The sequence below is a fragment of the Oncorhynchus mykiss genome, chromosome 18, assembly GCF_057628025.1.
Source record: "Oncorhynchus mykiss isolate SJ-2025 chromosome 18, ASM5762802v1, whole genome shotgun sequence".
In the NCBI taxonomy this organism is placed as follows: Eukaryota; Metazoa; Chordata; class Actinopteri; order Salmoniformes; family Salmonidae; genus Oncorhynchus; species Oncorhynchus mykiss.
In genome coordinates this window covers 26,663,488-26,684,132 of record NC_143039.1, presented here as the reverse complement: position 1 = coordinate 26,684,132, position 20,645 = coordinate 26,663,488, and the positions used below count along the sequence as shown (strand labels likewise).

General features: G+C 40.1%; 1 protein-coding gene across 1 annotated transcript; it reads right to left on the bottom strand.

Annotated features, from left to right (window-relative positions):
• Positions 1 to 6,265: 6,265 nt before the first annotated feature.
• LOC149975451 (uncharacterized) lies at positions 6,266 to 12,471 on the bottom strand. Its single transcript, XM_090207998.1, has 4 exons — positions 12,315 to 12,471; positions 11,108 to 11,318; positions 7,411 to 9,186; positions 6,266 to 7,073 (listed from the first exon to the last, which is right to left on the bottom strand). The coding sequence occupies exons 2-4, from the start codon at positions 11,291 to 11,293 to the stop codon at positions 6,357 to 6,359; spliced, it is 2,679 nt and encodes an 892-aa protein (XP_090064124.1). The 5' UTR covers positions 11,294 to 11,318; positions 12,315 to 12,471; the 3' UTR covers positions 6,266 to 6,356.
• Positions 12,472 to 20,645: the final 8,174 nt, after the last annotated feature.

Below are 20,645 nucleotides of genomic sequence, written 5' to 3'. Positions count from 1 at the left end.
GGTGTAACGTTATGGGTTCAAATAACACATTGAATGTCAGAATACAACTATAGGGATTATATTAATTCTAGGTCAAATAGATTAAAGCTAGTATAAACTGCTGATTGTCTCTTATGGGAAAATGTAGCACAAATCTATTGCTTCATGCTAATGCTAGCTACGTCGGTTTTGACGTTTTGGTAGGGGCGCGTCAGTTTTAGCTAGGTGGCTGTCACTGGCAAGACATCGTGTGTATGGTGTACTGATTCAAAGAAACCATCAGATGAAATTTCAGAATATAATTCATTATATGGCTAATAGATTGACGTTAGTACCAATTGCAGATATCTTATGAGAGCAGGTAGCATTGTTAGTCTATGCTCGCTAGCTAGCTTAGCTTGCTAGCTAGCTAATTCATTTTGATGTCAGATCTACTTAGCTGGCTAGTTCTTACCAGTGTCTGTCTGGATGTCGGCGTTTCAGAGCAAGTTCAACCATCATTTAACCCCCGGGAATGCTGTTCCATGGAGTTGTATCCCTAGATTAGCAAGGTATGTGTGTGTAGGTGTCAGTCAGTGTCATACAGGTTCGATTGCATCACAGAATAAAATGATATGATACAAAGGTAAACCCCATTTTCTCCAAAACACAATACAATAGAGGCAGGATACTTGTCCACATGATTAAGCATGCATTTAATCTAACAAAAATGACATGAACTCATTTTTGACCAAATGAGCAGTTACTGCCTTTTTGCTTGGGAGGGCAGAATAGGGAAGACATCAACACTATGAAATAACACATGTGGAATCATGTAGTAAGCAAAGAAGTGCTACAAAATACATTTTATATTTGAGATTCTTTAAAGTAGCCACCCTTTGCCTGGATGACAGCTTTGCACACTCTTGGCATTCTCTTAACCAGCTTCATGAGCTAGTCATCTGGAATGCATTTTAATTAACACGTGTGCCATGTTAAAAGTTAATTTGTGGAATTTCTTTCCTTAATGCGTTTGAATCAATCAATTGTGTTGTGACAAGGTAGGGGTTGTTTACAGAAGATTGCCCTATTTGGAGAAAATGAACAAGTCCATATTATGGCAAAAACAGGTCAAATAAGCAAAGAGAAACAACAGTCCATCATTACCTTAAGACATGAAGATCAGTCAATCAGGAAAGTTTCAAGAACTTTGAAAGTTTCTTCAAGTGCAGTCGCAAGAACCATAAAGCGATATGATGAAACTGGCTCTCATGAGGACCACCACAGGAAAGAAAGACCCAGAGTTACCTCTGCTGCAGAGGATAAGTTCATTAGAGTTACCAGCCTCATAAATTGCAGACCAAATAAATGCTTCACAAAGTTCAAGTAACAGACACATCTCAACATCAACTTTTCAAAGGAGACTGCGTGAATCAGACCTTCATGGTCAAAATTCTGCAAAGAGATCACTACTAAAGGACACCAATAATAAAAAGAGACTTGCTTGGGCCAAGAAACACAAGCAATAGACATTAGACTGGTGGAAATCTGTCCTTTGGTCAGATCAGTCCAAATTTGAGATTTTGGTTCCAACCTCCGTATCTTTGTGAGACGCGGAGTAGGTGAACGGATGATCTCCGCATATGTAGTTCACAGCGTGAATCATGGAGGATGAGGTGTGATGGTGTGGGGTTGCTTTGTTGGTGACACTGTCTGTGATCTATTTAGAATTCAAGCACACTTAGCCAGCATGGCTACCACAGCATTCTGCAGCGATCCGCCATCCCATCTGGTTTGCGCTTAGTGGAACTAATCATTTGTTTTCAACAGGACAATGACCCAACACACCTCCAGGCTGTGTAAGGGATATTTGAACAAGAAGGAGAGTGATGGAGTTCTGCATCAGATGATCCAGCCTCCACAATCACCCGACCTCATCCCAAGTGAGATTGCTTGGGAAAAGCAGCCAACAAGTGCTCAGCATATGAGCGAGCTCCTTCAAGACTGTTGAAAAGGCATTCCAGGTGAAGATGGTTGAGAGAATGCCAAGTGTGTGCAAAGCTGACATCAAGTAAGTTTAGTAAGTTCAAGACAACTGGTAACTCGGGAAAAAGGAGCTACGACTTGGAAAATACGTTTTCATTTTTCATCCAGCTCGGAATTGTAAATTTGGAACTCGGGCCTCTTTAAATCGAATCAAATCAAATCAAATGTATTTATATAGCCCTTCGTACATCAGCTGATATCTCAAAGTGCTGTACAGAAACCCAGCCTAAAACCCCAAACAGCAAGCAATGCAGGTGTAGAAGCACGGTGGCTAGGAAAAAGAGCTCTTTAAAGAGCTACGACCTGAAGATCACTGACATAATCATGATTCAAGCTTTTTTTGTTGAGTTCCCAGTTGTCTTAAAAGTACCATGAATCCAGAGAATGCCAGACCTTGATTACAAAGTTTGATGACAAAATTTGCCCACGAAGGACCGCTGCACCACCTTCCTGTTCAAGTGAGCACAGCACAACAAGTTGAGTCCAAAAATGTCTTGTATGATTCATAATTGATTTAATTAGGCAGGGAGAAATGTATACTGTAGCTAAGAAATGAACACTAAGTGTATGTTGTGTAGTAAGCTGCTAGTAGCCCATGTTCCTCACTGGATGAAGGAACTATTTCGCTGCCAGACAAGGCTCTAGCTGATAGCCAGGTGTAGCAGTGGTAAGGTGTTGGGACTCTGCTGTTGGGACAGCTTTATGTAGGCTATAACAGTTTGTGGGCACTATTTGTCACTTTATAGGGCAATTAATATATTGTTTATCAAATCAAATCACATTTTATTTGTCACATACACATGGTTAGCAGATGTTAATGCGAGTGTAGCGAAATGCTTTTGTTGTGTAGTATAGTGGCTTTGTTGGCATTCATCCCACACAATTTTTTATTTCCCCGCCAAGATTTACAAGCTCAAATCGCCACTGATCATATTCCCTCTATAATATTTCCGCTATCATATTCCTCTCTATTATATTCTCTCTAACATATTACCCTGTATTATAATAATATATATCATATTCCCCTCTATCATATTCTGTGTATTATATTCCCCTATATCACATTCCCCTCCATCATATTCCCCTCAATCATTTTCTAAGCTATCATATTCCCCTCCATCATATTCCTCTCTATCATATTCTGTGTATTATATTCCCCTATATCACATTCCCCTCCATCATATTCCCCTCCATCATATTCCTCTCTATCATATTCCCCTCTATCATATTCTGTGTATTATATTCCCCTATATCATATTCCCCTCCATCATATTCCTCTCTATCATATTCTGTGTATTATATTCCCCTATATCATATTCCCCTCTATCATATTCTGTGTATTATATTCCCCTATATCATATTCCCCTCCATCATATTCCTCTCTATCATATTCTGTGTATTATATTCCCCTATATCACATTCCCCTCCATCATATTCCCCTCAATCATTTTCTCCGCTATCATATTCCCCTCCATCATATTCCTCTCTATCATATTCTGTGTATTATATTCCCCGCTATCTTTTTCCTCTCCATCATTTCCCTCTCTATCATATTCCCCTGTATTATTTTATCATAGTATATCAGTATTTTTGGGCGCCGATTATAAAAATAAATATATATATATATTTTTACCTTTATTTAACTAGGCAAGTCAGTTAAGTACACATTCTTATTTTCAATGACGGCCTAGGAACGGTGGGTTAACTGCCTCGTTCAGGGGCAGAACTCCAGATTTTCACCTTGTCAGCTCAGGGGATTCAATCTTGCAACCTTACAGTTAACCCAATAACGACCTGCCTCTCTCTCGTTGCACTCCACAAGGAGACTGCCTGTTACGCGAATGCAGTAAGCCAAGGTAAGTTGCTAGCTAGCATTAAACTTATCTTATAAAAGACAATCAATCATAATCACTAGTTAACTACACATGGTTGATGATATTACTAGATATTACCTAGCGTTTCCTGCGTTGCATATAATCTGACTGAGCATACAAGCATACACGTATCTAAGTATCTGACTGAGCGGTGGTAGGCAGAAGCAGGCGCGTAAACATTAATTCAAACAGGCTTTCTTTGCGTTTTGCCAGCAGCTCTTCGTTGTGCGTCAAGCATTGCGCTGTTTATGACTTCAAGCCTATCAACTCCCGAGATGAGGCTTGTGTAACCGAAGTGAAATGGCTAGCTAGTTAGCGCGCGGTAATAGCGTTTCAAACGTCACTCGCTCTGAGCCTTCTAGTAGTTGTTCCTCTTGCTCTGCATGGGTAACGCTGCTTTGATTGTGGCTGTTGTCGTTGTGTTGCTGGTTCGAGCCCAGGGAGGAGCGAGGAGAGGGATGGAAGCTATACTGTTACACTGGCAATACTAAAGTGCCTATAAGAACATCCAATAGTCAAAGGTTAATGAAATACAAATGGTATAGAGGGAAATAGTCCTATAATTCCTATAATAACTACATCCTAAAACGTCTTACCTGGGAATATTGAAGACTCAAGTTAAAAGGAACCCACCAGCTTTCATATGTTCTGAGCAAGGAACTGAAACTTTAGCTTTCTTACATAGCACATATTGCACTTTTACTTTCTTCGCCAACACTTTGTTTTTGCATTATTTACACCAAATTGAACATGTTTCATTATTTACTTGAGGCTAAATTGATTTTATTGATGTATTATATTAAGTTAAAATAAGTGTTCATTCAGTATTGTTGTAATTGTCATTATTTCAAAAAATAAATAAAAAATTGGCCGATTAATCGGTATCGGCTTTTTTGGTCCTCCAATAATTGGTATCGGTGTTGAAAAATCATAATCGGTTATTTATTTATTTTTCTCTTTTGTACCCCAGTATCTCTACTTGCACATGATACTCTGCACATCTATCACTCCAGTATTAATGATAATTTGTAGTTATTTCGCCTCTATGGCCTATTTTTTTTGCCTTACCTCATTAATATTATTACGTTTGCACACTCTGAACATAGATTTTTACTATTATGCTATTAACTGTACGTTTGTTTAACCCATGTGCAACTCTGTGTTGTTTTTGTCGCACTGATTTGTTTTATCTTGATCAGGTTGCAGTTGTAAGTGAGAACTGGTTCTCAACTGGCCTACCTTGTTAAAAACTAATTGACGCTACCCATTCCGTTAACGTTAGGATAATTTTCATCAACAACCGCTGAATTGCAGAGCGCCACATTCAAATAATATTACTATAAATATTTATATTCATGAAATCACAATATAGCAAAACACAGCTTAGCTTTTTGTTAATCCGTCTGTTGTGTCAGATTTTGAAAATATGCTTTACAGCGAAAGCAATCCAAGCGTTTGTGTAAGTTTATCGATCACTAGACAAAACATTATGGACACCTAGCATCAAAGTAGCTTGGTCACGAAAATGAGAAAAGCAATAAAATTAATTGCTTACCTTTGATCTTCGGATGTTTTCACTCACGAGACTCCCAGTTACACAATAAATGTTCCTTTTGTTCCATAAAGATTATTTTTATATCCAAAATACCTCAGTTTGTTTGGCGCGTTGTGTTCAGAAATCCACAGGCTCGAGCGGTCACAACAACGCAGACAAATTCCAAATAGTATCCGTAATGTCCACAGAAACATGTCAAACGTTTTTTATAATCAATCCTCAGGTTGATTTTAAAGTATATAATCGATAATATATCAACTGGCACTGTCTCTTTTTCAGTAGGAGAGGGAGAGTCAATGGCTGCACCACTCTGTTGCGCAAGCAAAACTCATGCGAACACCCAGCTATCCACTACGCGATGTTATCTTGCTCGCTCATTTTTCAAAATAAAAGCCTGAAACTATGTCTAAAGACTGTTGACACCTTGAGGAAGCGATAGGAAAGGGAATCTGGTTGATATCCCTTTAGATGGAGCGAAGGCAGGCTATGGAACATATAGCTTTCAAAAAAGAGGGCTCTTCCTGGTTTTATTTTCCTCAGGTTTTCGCTTGCAATATAAGTTCTGTTATACTCACAGACAATATTTTGACAGTTTTGGAAACTTTAGAGTGTTTTCTATCCTAATCTGTCAATTATATAATTATAATTATAATAAAATAAAATATCATATTCCTTCTATCAAATTCCTCTGTATCATATTCCTCTCCACCCTCCAACTCCCCCCCGTTCTTCCTCAACTCCTCATCATTAAACACTCCCCAGATGTGTGAAAAGTCAACATTTTGTGTTTATACAGTGTTGTACAGTATGCCTTAACAAAAATCAAACAGAGTAAACATTTTTTATTTTATTTTTAAATGCTTCGTTCTTTCATTGCATGCAAAAATACCATATCCCTCCCTCCCTACTCTCTATTACCCAGTCTACTCATCCATCTTCAAGCTTTCATCCCTTCCCTGCTCTTCTATCACCGTCTCAGTTCCACCTCCAGCTGGTTCCCTCTTTTTCTTCTCCTCCAGTCTCTTCCTCTCCTCTCTCCTCATCTTTTCTCTCTTCTTCTCCTCCTTTTCTTGAATCTTTCTCTCCATCTCCAAGAATGCAGCTTGAGCTTTCTCTCTCTTTTTCAGCTCCTCAGAACACTTCTTCTCTTTCTTAATTCTGTCTTTCATCATGTCATTATGTATCTTCATCAGCCCCTCTAACCTCTTTTTCTCTGCCTTTTCCTTCTCTTTTCTTTCCTTCTCTCTCTTTTTCTGTTCTAACTTCTCCCTCTTCTTCTCAGCCTTCATGACTTTCTTCTGCTCTTTCTCTCTCTCCTTCATCTCTTTCTTCTCCCTCTTTTTTTGCTCCTCCTCCTTGTTTTTTATCTCCTTTCTCTCTTTCTCTTCATCTTTCAACTTCTTATTCAGTTTCTTATTTTTCTCTTTTTCCTCCATCTTCAAAAATGGGATTTTCTGCATTTGGTTCATGAGCAGAAAGCCCACTCTTCCCAGGATGGTTTCTGCTCTCTCTGTTGAAACCTTCCCAATAGAGCACTTGGAATGGGCACAATCCGCCTCACTCTTCAATCCCTCCCTCGGGCTCACCTCCTCAGTGACGCTCCTCTCTTCACTCTCAATTTCAATGCCTATCCAATGATCCTAACAGGAAGACATTGACTCTAGATGTAATATTGTTCCAATGTAGCACATTCAATACACAACTGAGTGATCAACATACAATGATGGCCTCATGGGGCACCCCATTAGATTTTACAATATCTATAGATGTTCCTGGGTCCATACTAAAAGTAATACAAATGCTAACCCTAGTGAGGGGTGATGTTTTATACTATGAGCAAAGAGCAGCAGGGTTGGGGTCAATTCCATTTCAATTCCGATCAAAAGACTCTAAGATTCCAATTCTCTTCAACGCATTGAATTGAAATGGAAATGACCACCATCCCTGTAAAGTAGTAAGGTGAAATTCGACACCTACCTTTGCCTCTTCCAGGGTCCAGGGCCTGGGTTCCTCATCCTCTGACCTGCATATGGATGCTCCAACTCTAACAGGCATCTTAGTGACTACGCAGATCAGAGGGTTGGGCAGCTCATCATTGCGGGTTGCCAGAGTTAAGTTAGCATCTGAGACCAGCTGTTGAGCATGAGGGCAGATATCCACCTCCACAGTAGTGCCCCTTCCTTTCTGATCTGGCTGCTTGGGGTCCTTGTCATGGATGCATGCCAGGCTTGGAGGAAGTGCATGGACAGGGCTTTTATCACCCATCATTTCCTCTCTCTTGACAGTGGATGCAACTGCACTTTCCTCTATGTCAACTGAGCACTCTGTGGTGTTCTCAACGGTCTCCTCTGGCTGTTTGTGGTCAATGTTGTGGGTGCAGGGCAGCCTTAGAGACAGTGCTGTGGGTGCAGGAGGACTTTTTTCAGCCAAAAACTCCTCTTGGAGGACAGTGGACACGGAAGCGACTGCTTCACGGGCAACTGGACACTTGCTGGTGCCCTCTACTGCCTCCTCTGGTAGTTTGTAGTCATTGTCAAAGACAAGTTGCAGGCTTGAAGGCAGCACTAAGGGAAGACCTGTGGCTGCTGATGGATCCTCTCTATTAGCAACTGATGCCTCTGCGGCGACTGAGCACTCAGTGGCTTCCTCTATCGTCTCCTCTGGCTGCTTATGGTCATTGTCCAAAACGTGTGACAAGCTTGGAGGCAGCCTTGGAGCAGGGCTTTTATCCAGGTCCTCTCCCTGGACAATGGATGTGCCTACAGCGATCTCTGTGGCAAGGGAGGACTCGGGTACATCCTCTTTTTCCTCCTTGGTCAGTTTGTGGTCAGAGTCACAGATACATGGCGAGCTTGGAGGCAGTGCTGCAGGGTCAGGAGGGCTTTGATCAGCTCCCATGTCCTCTTTGAGGTGAGTGGACACATCATTGGTTGTTTCACTGGCAACTGGACACTTGTTGGTTCCCTCTACTGCCGCCCCTGGCAGTTTGTCGTCAAAGACACGTGGCAGACTTGGAGGCAGCATTGGGACAGGGCATTTAGCTGCTGATCTGTCCACTCCATCAACAGTAGCTGTGCCTGAAGTGGCCTCTGTAGCAAATGAGACCACATAGGATTCCTCTACTGTGTGCTCTGGAGGCATGAAGTCATCGTCAACGACTGGTGGCAGGCATGGAGGCAGCACTGAAGGAAGAATTGTAGCTGCCCATCGGTTCTCTCTCTTGACAGTGGCTGTATCTGCAGTGTCCACTGTGGCAACTCGGCACTCTGTGGCTGAAACAGCAGGCTGGGAGGTTTCCGGGACATTGAATGAATTGCCAATGAACCGCTGAGCCAGTGGTGGGAGGGAGAAAGGATAGAATCTGTCCTCTTCCTTGATATTAGATATTGCCACTGGAGAATCTGAGTCCTCAGTGGTTCCCTCTACTGTCTGCTGTGGTGGAATGGAGTCATCGTTAAAGAAGTGTGGCAGGTATCGATGCAGCATTGAGGAAAGATGTGTATCTGTCGACAAGTCCTCTCTTCTACCAGCAGATACATCTGCTGTGGCCTCTGTGGAAACTGGGCACTCAGCAGGGACAAAGTAGGAGAATACAATGAACCGCTGTGCATCCTGAGTGCGTATGACCAATGGAGAGGGGGGATGCAACATGGTTGGTATTGGCCTCCGATTGGTGAAAGCCAGTGGTGGGAGGGAGTCAATACAGGGAGCCATGAACTCAGTGAGTGGACGTTTGGTCACATCTCTCACATTCTGCAGGAGAAAAGAAACAGACCTGATGAAAGTGATCACATTCAGTACATACATTCTTTATGAGTGAACTCTATTTACTTTTACATCACATATACAGTGCCTTCGGAAAGTATTCAGACCCTTTCACTTCTTCCACATTTTGTTACCTCAGCCTTATTCTAAAATTGATTAAATAATTTCAGTCATCAATCTACACAAAATACCACATATTGACAAAGCAAGAACAGAATCGTTCCAAATGAATTTAAAATTAAAATAATGGGAATATGCTTTCGTATTCAGTACTTTGTTGAAGCACCGTTGGCAGCGATTACAGCATAGAATCTTCTTGGGTATTACGCTACACACTCGGCATACTTGTGTTTGGGGACTTTCTCCCATTCTTCTCTGCAGATCCTCTCAAGCTCTGTTAGGTTGGATGGGGAGAGTTGCGGCACAGCTATTTTCAGGTCTGTCCATAGATGTTCGATCCGGTTCAAGTCCGGGCTCTGGCTGGGCCACTCAAGGACATTCAGAGACGTGTCCCAAAGTCACTCCTGCGTTGTCTTGGCTTGTGCTTAGGGTCGTTGTTCTGTTGTAAGGTGACCCATCGCCCCCAGTCTGAGGTCCTGAGCGCTCTGGAGCAGGTTTTCTTCAAGGATCTCTCTGTGCTCCGTTCATCTTTGCCTCGATCCTGACTAGTCTCTTAGTCCACGCCGCTGAAAAACATCCCCACAGCATGATGCTGCCACCACCGTGCTTGACTGTGCCGTAGGTGCCAGATTTCCTCCAGATGTGACGCTTGGCAATCAGGCCAAAGATTTCAATCTTGGTTTCATCAGACCAGAGCATCTTGTTTCTCATGGTCTTGGTCACCTCCCCGACTAAGACCCTTCTCCTCCGAATGCTCAGCTTGCCGGGCGTCCAGCTCTAGGAAGAGTCTTGGTGGTTCCAAACTTCTTCTATTTAAGAATGATGGAGGTCACTGTGTTCTTGGGGACCTTCAATGCTGCGGACATCTGTTTCTCGACACAATCCTGTCTCGGAGCTCTACGGACAATCCCTTCTACCTCATGGTTTGGTATTTGATCTGGCATGCACTGTCCACTGTGGGACCTTATATAGACAGGTGTGTGCCTTTCCAAATCATGTCATATCAATTTCATTTACAACAAGTCCAATCAAGTTGTAGAAACATCGAAAGGACGATCAATGGAAACAGGATGCACCTGAGCTCAATTTCGAGACTCATAGCAAAGGGTCTGTATACTTATGTAAATAAAGTATTTCTGTTTTTAAATGTAATACATTTTCAATACAAATGTAACACAGTTTTTTCGCATTGTAATTGTGGGGTATTATGTGTAGATTGCTGAGAATCTTTATTTTATTGAATCCATTTTAGAATGAGGATGTAAAGTAACAACAGGTGGAATAAGTAAAGGTGTCTGAATACTTTCCTAAGACACTGTATATATCTAGTGTCCTCTCAGATGCTCTGCACCAGTCTGTACCAACCCTGGGTCTTCTAGCTAACGGGTCAACTAAGTGTAAAAATACATGCACTACACCCAGCACAACATTTGACATTTTAGACATTTAGCAGACGCTTTTGTCCAGAACAATTTACCGTTAGTGCATTCAACTTAAGGTAGCTAGGTCAGACAACTACATTATCCTGATTTGAAGGTCTATGAGAGATCGCTTGGTCTTGTTATTTAATTTTTTTTAAAGACAAGGCAACCATAAGAACTGAGGACTATGTACATAACAATACTCAGAGACATACACAATACAACACAAGAAAAGTTATCAGACAAAATACTGTTAGCTTACGTTCAATGGCATATGGCACATTTTGCCCGTATATTGACATATATTTGATTTAATCAATATTGTTCAACAGAACTCTAGTCGACTTTGTCAAAGTTGGTCTTGTTACCTCCTCAATCAGGCTTGGCATTTTCCTCGTCTCAAACCAAATCCTCTTCATCTCCTTCTCCTGCTCCCTCTGGATCTGTCTCACCAGAACCAACCTGGCTCCCAGCTCCATCATGTAGTCTGTCTGGATCTCCCTATCCTTCAACTGACACTCAGCCCTCCTCTGTGTCAGCGTTGAACCCTCCATGTCTTCCTCCTAGCTAACAATAAGTCTGGAAAATACATAACGTTGTAGTAAGTGGTGTGTTGCTAACCAAAGAATAATACATCTCTTTACGATGTGCTCACATTTCTTCCCCTTTACTTACAATTAAGCAAGTGACAATCCCAATCCAGAGATGATTACGCAATAGGCCTATCTGAATTATTAGTAAAAAGTTGGCTACTGGAAAAGCGACCAAGTTCAAATGAATCAATTTTGGCTGTTCCTATCATTATGTGCACAATATCCTTCATGACATCTTCATTGTGATGCAAGGCGTTGCCATTGGAGATGAGAAAGCACAACATAGACTTTAACAATCAAACTTCAGGCTCTTTCTGTACCTTACTATTGAGCCTTATTCAACCCCCTCATGTAACGCCACTCCATATTGGCCCTGGTTCTCACAAACCACACTAATCACTTACATAATATCATTCAAAAAGGTTTTGGGGGAAGAAAGTGACTATTTCCATCATGGACCAAACTTGTTGTACAGTTTCATCTATTTGAATCACTCCAGTCTTCTCTTTGAGTGCCTCTGAGTGCAACTCAATTTAATGAGGTCTATCAATTCAACCATTTGAAATGGATGACCATTTAGTCAAGAAAATCTGAATATTTTTTTAAATTAGCAACTACAAGTTAGCCAAGTTCGCCTACTTGTTTTTTACACAACCTACCCTTGTGTTACATATTTTTAGAGATAATTGATTACAATGTATGTTGGGGATTAACACAGAGATGCGGTTTTCTTTCATCAATAGAATGTATTTGCCATTAGGCTGGCTGACTACAACAACTGTAACATGCCATCTCAGTTGTCAGGATGAACAATTTTCTCACAAAAAAACTGATTCAAGCAAACTGTCTCTCGTCAATAGTTTCACTTGTCACCATGATTGCATGTCAGGCCTACTTAAAGGGTCATGTTAGTACACAAGTCATTTAAAAAGTAGTTATTCTTCAGAAACATAGTTAAACAGTAAGTTATATTACAACCTACCTCTCAAGTAAGCAGCGTGTTCTCTTGCTAATGAAATAGGACATGAATAATCTGTCAGTGGTTAGTTGAATCAGTCTCTTTGCACTGTTCTGTTTGTCTGTGCAACAGCTAACCTCCCAGAATCAGAATCTTGTGATGTCACAATGAAGGCCCCATTGCTATGACTACCCACAGAAGCTCTCATGTGTAATCAAATGCTAGATCAATTCCCTTTTTTTTAACCTGTTGAGCACAGTCATATGTAATATTTACATTGAATCCATGTAACCAAATGTTTTATTAAAATAAAATGCTCTACCTCTTATTAAATTGTTGACCATTCATAGTACAGGTGTTTTGCCTATTTCAAATTGAATATGTTTTAGATTTCACAACTAGCATCCAGGTTTACTTAGGTTATTTGTTTGACCTTAGCCTTCCGCTAATGTCAGTGTTGCTCATCAAAATCTTCATCATTAATAAAATATTTAGGCTACCTTACTACATACAGTAAAACAGGTATTCTGTAGACTGTGACACCTCAGTGAGTGTTTAAGAAAACATCTCTCCTCAATGGCCTCAGCTATTAGCCATATGATCAACAAGGTCAAATGTTGCACTAAAATCAAGAAGCAGCTTATTTTGGTCAAGTGACCTGATCCATTGATCGGTTAAAACAACTAGAGCTGTTGCAGTTGAGGGATCTTCACGGTTCGCATGCTGGTAGAGAAATAAGATGTGCTGGGTGTGTAATTATCTAGGCCTGAAACATTTGATTGAAGAGTAGGTGTCCCTGAATTCTTGCATTGTAGTTCAATGTATTATTAAGGAAATCAATATCAGCTGACTATAGAACAGTAGTTTTAGACCTGCCAACAGGTCCCATTGTTTAAAAACTTGTTTGAAATGTTTCTTATCCATGTCTTTCCAGTTGATCTAACCAATCAGACTCAAGAGCAGTGTAATTACTGACAGTGTAACAAAGTTGAAACTGCATCCTTTGTGTGTCTTCCACTAAGATACCAGTTGCATTTACATAGAGACATTACATACTGTTTGACAAATAGCCTATGTCTTGTTATAGGAATAAATGTGAAATGCAGCACTGAAATTGTTTGAATTACATTAAATGATTACCTGTCAGAGACCACCCACTGGTTCTCTATTTCTTCAAGTAGTGTTGACACTGTGACTTCAGTTAAAGGGGGTAGATCAGGAATCTTTGTTGGAATGTGGCCCTCAAACTCAACTGAAATAAACAGAGCAAATAATCAGGGACCTGCATCCTAATGATTCTATTCTGTCATGGATGATAATAATTAATACTGACATTTTCAAACATATGATCATAATCCTTTTCAGTTATTCTATAATATAGGATATAATCAATGTTGATTTTATCTTGTGCAAACATTATCATAATCATTTTCACTGTCATAACTCAGTTCATCTATTAATTTCATACCTGCTCCCAAAAAGGCTCTTACATTTTCATTTTTCCTTACAAATACAAAAAAATTGCATGGTTGGACATTGACAGGAATAAGATCTAGTGTTGACGTGGTTGGACTGTCCTAATACACCCTCACATGGCAACTTTGTTCCGCATAGATACTAATCATGTAGACCACGGGAATTGGTGGAAGTCATGCAAAACAGTTTTTTTCCGCATTCATGTAATGATGGCACTGAAGCAGACACATTGAGCACACGTTTGGTATGTCAAAGCTTGTTGTACTAATTACATATTCCACCAACAAAGGTGATGGATACAATTTGAGATTTTAACTTTCCTGACCAGGACAGTCACGCAATACTGGAATATAAAAGAAAACCAGAAACCCTGAACATGCGAGTATATATATTATTAATGAGCTAGCAATGCTGTGTGTGTGCGCTCATCCGGAAAACGAGTGTGGGTGGCTTTTGACAGCTCAGTATGGGTTGCACGTCCAATTGACCGTCAGCTGGCTAGAGATCGTGTGTGGTGTAACGTTATGGGTTCAAATAACACATTGAATGTCAGAATACAACTATAGGGATTATATTAATTCTAGGTCAAATAGATTAAAGCTAGTATAAACTGCTGATTGTCTCTTATGGGAAAATGTAGCACAAATCTATTGCTTCATGCTAATGCTAGCTACGTCGGTTTTGACGTTTTGGTAGGGGCGCGTCAGTTTTAGCTAGGTGGCTGTCACTGGCTAGACATCGTGTGTATGGTGTACTGATTCAAAGAAACCATCAGATGAAATTTCAGAATATAATTCATTAATTATATGGCTAATAGATTGACGTTAGTACCAATTGCAGATATCTTATGAGAGCAGGTAGCATTGTTAGTCTATGCTCGCTAGCTAGCTAATTCATTTTGATGTCAGATCTACTTAGCTGGCTAGTTCTTACCAGTGTCTGTCTGGATGTCGGCGTTTCAGAGCAAGTTCAACCATCATTTAACCCCCGGGAATGCTGTTCCATGGAGTTGTACCCCTAGATTAGCAAGGTATGTGTGTGTAGGTGTCAGTCAGTGTCATACAGGTTCGATTGCATCACAGAATAAAATGATATGATACAAAGGTAAACCCCATTTTCTCCAAAACACAATACAATAGAGGCAGGATACTTGTCCACATGATTAAGCATGCATTTAATCTAACAAAAATGACATGAACTAATTTTTGACCAAATGAGCAGTTACTGCCTTTTTGCTTGGGAGGGCAGAATAGGGAAGACATCAACACTATGAAATAACACATGTGGAATCATGTAGTAAGCAAAGAAGTGCTACAAAATACATTTTATATTTGAGATTCTTTAAAGTAGCCACCCTTTGCCTGGATGACAGCTTTGCACACTCTTGGCATTCTCTTAACCAGCTTCATGAGCTAGTCATCTGGAATGCATTTTAATTAACACGTGTGCCATGTTAAAAGTTAATTTGTGGGATTTCTTTCCTTAATGCGTTTGAATCAATCAATTGTGTTGTGACAGGGCAATCTTCTGTAAACAACCCCTACCTTATTTGGAGAAAATGAACAAGTCCATATTATGGCAAGAACAGGTCAAATAAGCAAAGAGAAACAACAGTCCATCATTACCTTAAGACATGAAGATCAGTCAATCAGGAAAGTTTCAAGAACTTTGAAAGTTTCTTCAAGTGCAGTCGCAAGAACCATAAAGCGATATGATGAAACTGGCTCTCATGAGGACCACCACAGGAAAGAAAGACCCAGAGTTACCTCTGCTGCAGAGGATGATCTCCGCATATGTAGTTCACAGCGTGAATCATGGAGGATGAGGTGTGATGGTGTGGGGTTGCTTTGTTGGTGACACTGTCTGTGATCTATTTAGAATTCAAGCACACTTAACCAGCATGGCTACCACAGCATTCTGCAGCGATCCGCCATCCCATCTGGTTTGCGCTTAGTGGAACTAATCATTTGTTTTCAACAGGACAATGACCCAACACACCTCCAGGCTGTGTAAGGGATATTTGAACAAGAAGGAGAGTGATGGAGTTCTGCATCAGATGATCCAGCCTCCACAATCACCCGACCTCATCCCAAGTGAGATTGCTTGAGAAAAGCAGCCAACAAGTGCTCAGCATATGAGCGAACTCCTTCAAGACTGTTGAAAAGGCATTCCAGGTGAAGATGGTTGAGAGAATGCCAAGTGTGTGCAAAGCTGACATCAAGTAAGTTTAGTAAGTTCAAGACAACTGGTAACTCGGGGAAAAAGGAGCTACAACTTGGAAAATACGTTTTCATTTTTCATCCAGCTCGGAATTGTAAATTTGGAACTCGGGCCTCTTTAAATCAAATCAAATCAAATGTATTTATATAGCCCTTCGTACATCAGCTGATATCTCAAAGTGCTGTACAGAAACCCAGCCTAAAACCCCAAACAGCAAGCAATGCAGGTGTAGAAGCACGGTGGCTAGGAAAAAGAGCTCTTTAAAGAGCTACGACCTGAAGATCACTGACATAATCATGATTCAAGCTTTTTTTTTGAGTTCCCAGTTGTCTTAAAAGTACCATGAATCCAGAGAATGCCAGACCTTGATTACAAAGTTTGATGACAAAATTTGCCCACGAAGGACCGCTGCACCACCTTCCTGTTCAAGTGAGCACAGCACAACAAGTTGAGTCCAAAAATGTCTTGTATGATTCATAATTGATTTAATTAGGCAGAGAGAAATGTATACTGTAGCTAAGAAATGAACACTAAGTGTATGTTGTGTAGTAAGCTGCTAGTAGCCCATGTTCCTCACTGGATGAAGGAACTATTTCGCTGCCAGACAAGGCTCTAGCTGATAGCCAGGTGTAGCAGTGGTAAGGTGTTGGGACTCTGCTGTTGGGACAGCTTTATGTAGCCTATAACAGTTTGTGGGCACTGTTTGTCACGTTATAGGGCAATTAATATATTGTTTATCAAATCAAATCACATTTTATTTGTCACATACACATGGTTAGCAGATGTTAATGCGAGTGTAGCGAAATGCTTTTGTTGTGTAGTATAGTGGCTTTGTTGGCATTCATCCCACACAATTTTTTATTTCCCCGCCAAGATTTACAAGCTCAAATCGCCACTGATCATATTCCCTCTATAATATTTCCGCTATCATATTCCTCTCTATTATATTCTCTCTAACATATTACCCTGTATTATAATAATATATATCATATTCCCCTCTATCATATTCTGTGTATTATATTCCCCGCTATCTTTTTCCTCTCCATCATATTCCCCTCCATCATATTCCTCTCTATCATATTCTGTGTATTATATTCCCCTATATCACATTCCCCTCCATCATATTCCCCTCAATCATTTTCTCCGCTATCATATTCCCCTCCATCATATTCCTCTCTATCATATTCTGTGTATTATATTCCCCGCTATCTTTTTCCTCTCCATCATTTCCCTCTCTATCATATTCCCCTGTATTATAATAATCTATATCATATTCCCCTCTATCATATTCTGTGTATTATATTCCTCTATCATATTTCCTCTATGACTGCTTTGCGTGATGTATTGTTGTCTCTTCCTTCTTGCCCTTTGTGCTGTTGTCCCTGCCCAACAATGTTTGTACCCTGTTTTGTGCTGCTACCATGTTGTGCTGCTGCCATGTTGTGTTGCTACCATGTTATTGTCATATTGTGTTGCTACCATGCTGTGTTGTCATGTGTTGCTGCCATGCTATGTTGTCGTCTTAGTTCTCTCGTTGGGCAGAGACTGTCCCAAGATCGCGTAGCAGTCTGTGTTTTCTTGTCTTGTCCGGTGAAAATATTCGCTTTCCTCGTTTATTTGTACATATTTCATATACAGTGGGGAGAACAAGTATTTGATAAGCTGCCTATTTTGCAGGTTTTCCTACTTACAAAGCATGTAGAGGTCTGTAATTTTTTTATCATAGTATATCAGTATTTTTGGGCGCCGATTATAAAAATAAATATATATATATATATATTTTTACCTTTATTTAACTAGGCAAGTCAGTTAAGAACACATTCTTATTTTCAATGACGGCCTAGGAACGGTGGGTTAACTGCCTCGTTCAGGGGCAGAACTCCAGATTTTCACCTTGTCAGCTCGGGGGATTCAATCTTGCAACCTTACAGTTAACCCAATAACGACCTGCCTCTCTCTCGTTGCACTCCACAAGGAGACTGCCTGTTATGCGAATGCAGTAAGCCAAGGTAAGTTGCTAGCTAGCATTAAACTTATCGTATAAAAGACAATCAATCATAATCACTAGTTAACTACACATGGTTGATGATATTACTAGATATTATCTAGCGTTTCCTGCGTTGCATATAATCTGACTGAGCATACAAGCATACACGTATCTAAGTATCTGACTGAGCGGTGGTAGGCAGAAGCAGGCGCGTAAACATTAATTCAAACAGGCTTTCTTTGCGTTTTGCCAGCAGCTCTTCGTTGTGCGTCAAGCATTGCACTGTTTATGACTTCAAGCCTATCAACTCCCGAGATGAGGCTGGTGTAACCGAAGTGAAATGGCTAGCTAGTTAGCGCGCGGTAATAGCGTTTCAAACGTCACTCGCTCTGAGCCTTCTAGTAGTTGTTCCTCTTGCTCTGCATGGGTAACGCTGCTTTGATGGTGGCTGTTGTCGTTGTGTTGCTGGTTCGAGCCCAGGGAGGAGCGAGGAGAGGGATGGAAGCTATACTGTTACACTGGCAATACTAAAGTGCCTATAAGAACATCCAATAGTCAAAGGTTAATGAAATACAAATGGTATAGAGGGAAATAGTCCTATAATTCCTATAATAACTACATCCTAAAACGTCTTACCTGGGAATATTGAAGACTCATGTTAAAAGGAACCCACCAGCTTTCATATGTTCTGAGCAAGGAACTGAAACTTTAGCTTTCTTACATAGCACATATTGCACTTTTACTTTCTTCGCCAACACTTTGTTTTTGCATTATTTACACCAAATTGAACATGTTTCATTATTTACTTGAGGCTAAATTGATTTTATTGATGTATTATATTAAGTTAAAATAAGTGTTCATTCAGTATTGTTGTAATTGTCATTATTTCAAAAAATAAATAAAAAATTGGCCGATTAATCGGTATCGGCTTTTTTGGTCCTCCAATAATTGGTATCGGTATTGGTGTTGAAAAATCATAATCGGTTATTTATTTATTTTTCTCTTTTGTACCCCAGTATCTCTACTTGCACATGATACTCTGCACATCTATCACTCCAGTATTAATGATCATTTGTAGTTATTTCGCCTCTATGGCCTATTTTTTTGCCTTACCTCATTAATATTATTACGTTTGCACACTCTGAACATAGATTTTTACTATTATGCTATTAACTGTACGTTTGTTTAACCCATGTGCAACTCTGTGTTGTTTTTGTCGCACTGATTTGTTTTATCTTGGTCAGGTTGCAGTTGTAAGTGAGAACTGGTTCTCAACTGGCCTACCTTGTTAAAAACGAATTGACGCTACCCATTCCGTTAACGTTAGGATCATTTTCATCAACAACTGCTGAATTGCAGAGCGCCACATTCAAATAATATTACTATAAATATTTATATTCATGAAATCACAATATAGCAAAACACAGCTTAGCTTTTTGTTAATCCGTCTGTTGTGTCAGATTTTGAAAATATGCTTTACAGCGAAAGCAATCCAAGCGTTTGTGTAAGTTTATCGATCACTAGACAAAACATTATGGACACCTAGCATCAAAGTAGCTTGGTCACGAAAATGAGAAAAGCAATAAAATTAATTGCTTACCTTTGATCTTCGGATGTTTTCACTCACGAGACTCCCAGTTACACAATAAATGTTCCTTTTGTTCCATAAAGATTATTTTTATATCCAAAATACCTCAGTTTGTTTGGCGCGTTGTGTTCAGAAATCCACAGGCTCGAGCGGTCACAACAACGCAGACAAATTCCAAATAGTATCCGTAATGTCCACAGAAACATGTCAAACGTTTTTTATAATCAATCCTCAGGTTGATTTTAAAGTATATAATCGATAATATATCAACCGGCATTGTCTCTTTTTCAGTAGGAGAGGGAGAGTCAATGGCTGCACCACTCTGTTGCGCAAGCAAAACTCATGCGAACACCCAGCTATCCACTACGCGATGTTATCTTGCTCGCTCATTTTTCAAAATAAAAGCCTGAAACTATGTCTAAAGACTGTTGACACCTTGAGGAAGCGATAGGAAAGGGAATCTGGTTGATATCCCTTTAAATGGAGCGAAGGCAGGCTATGGAACATATAGCTTTCAAAATAGAGGCCTCTTCCTGGTTTTATTTTCCTCAGGTTTTCGCTTGCAATATCAGTTCTGTTATACTCACAGACAATATTTTGACAGTTTGGAAACTTTAGAGTGTTTTCTATCCTAATCTGTCAATTATATGCATATTCTAGCATATGGGCCTGAGAAATAGGCCGTTTACTTTGGGAACGTTCTTTTTCCAAACATAAAAATAGTGCCCCCTAGCTGAAAGAGGTTAAAGTGTTGTGTTGTCTCACTTGTCGTGATGTGTGTTTTGTCCTATGTTTTAAGTTTATTTATTTATTTTTAATCCCAGACCCCATCCCCGCAGGAGGCCTTTTGGTAGGCCGTCATTGTAAATAAGAATTTGTTCTGAACTGACATGCCGAGTGAAATAAAATAAAATATCATATTCCTTCTATCAAATTCCTCTGTATCATATTCCTCTCCACCCTCCAACTCCCCCCCTGTTCTTCCTCAACTCCTCATCATTAAACACTCCCCAGATGTGTGAAAAGTCAACATTTTGTGTTTATACAGTGTTGTACAGTATGCCTTAACAAAAATCAAACAGAG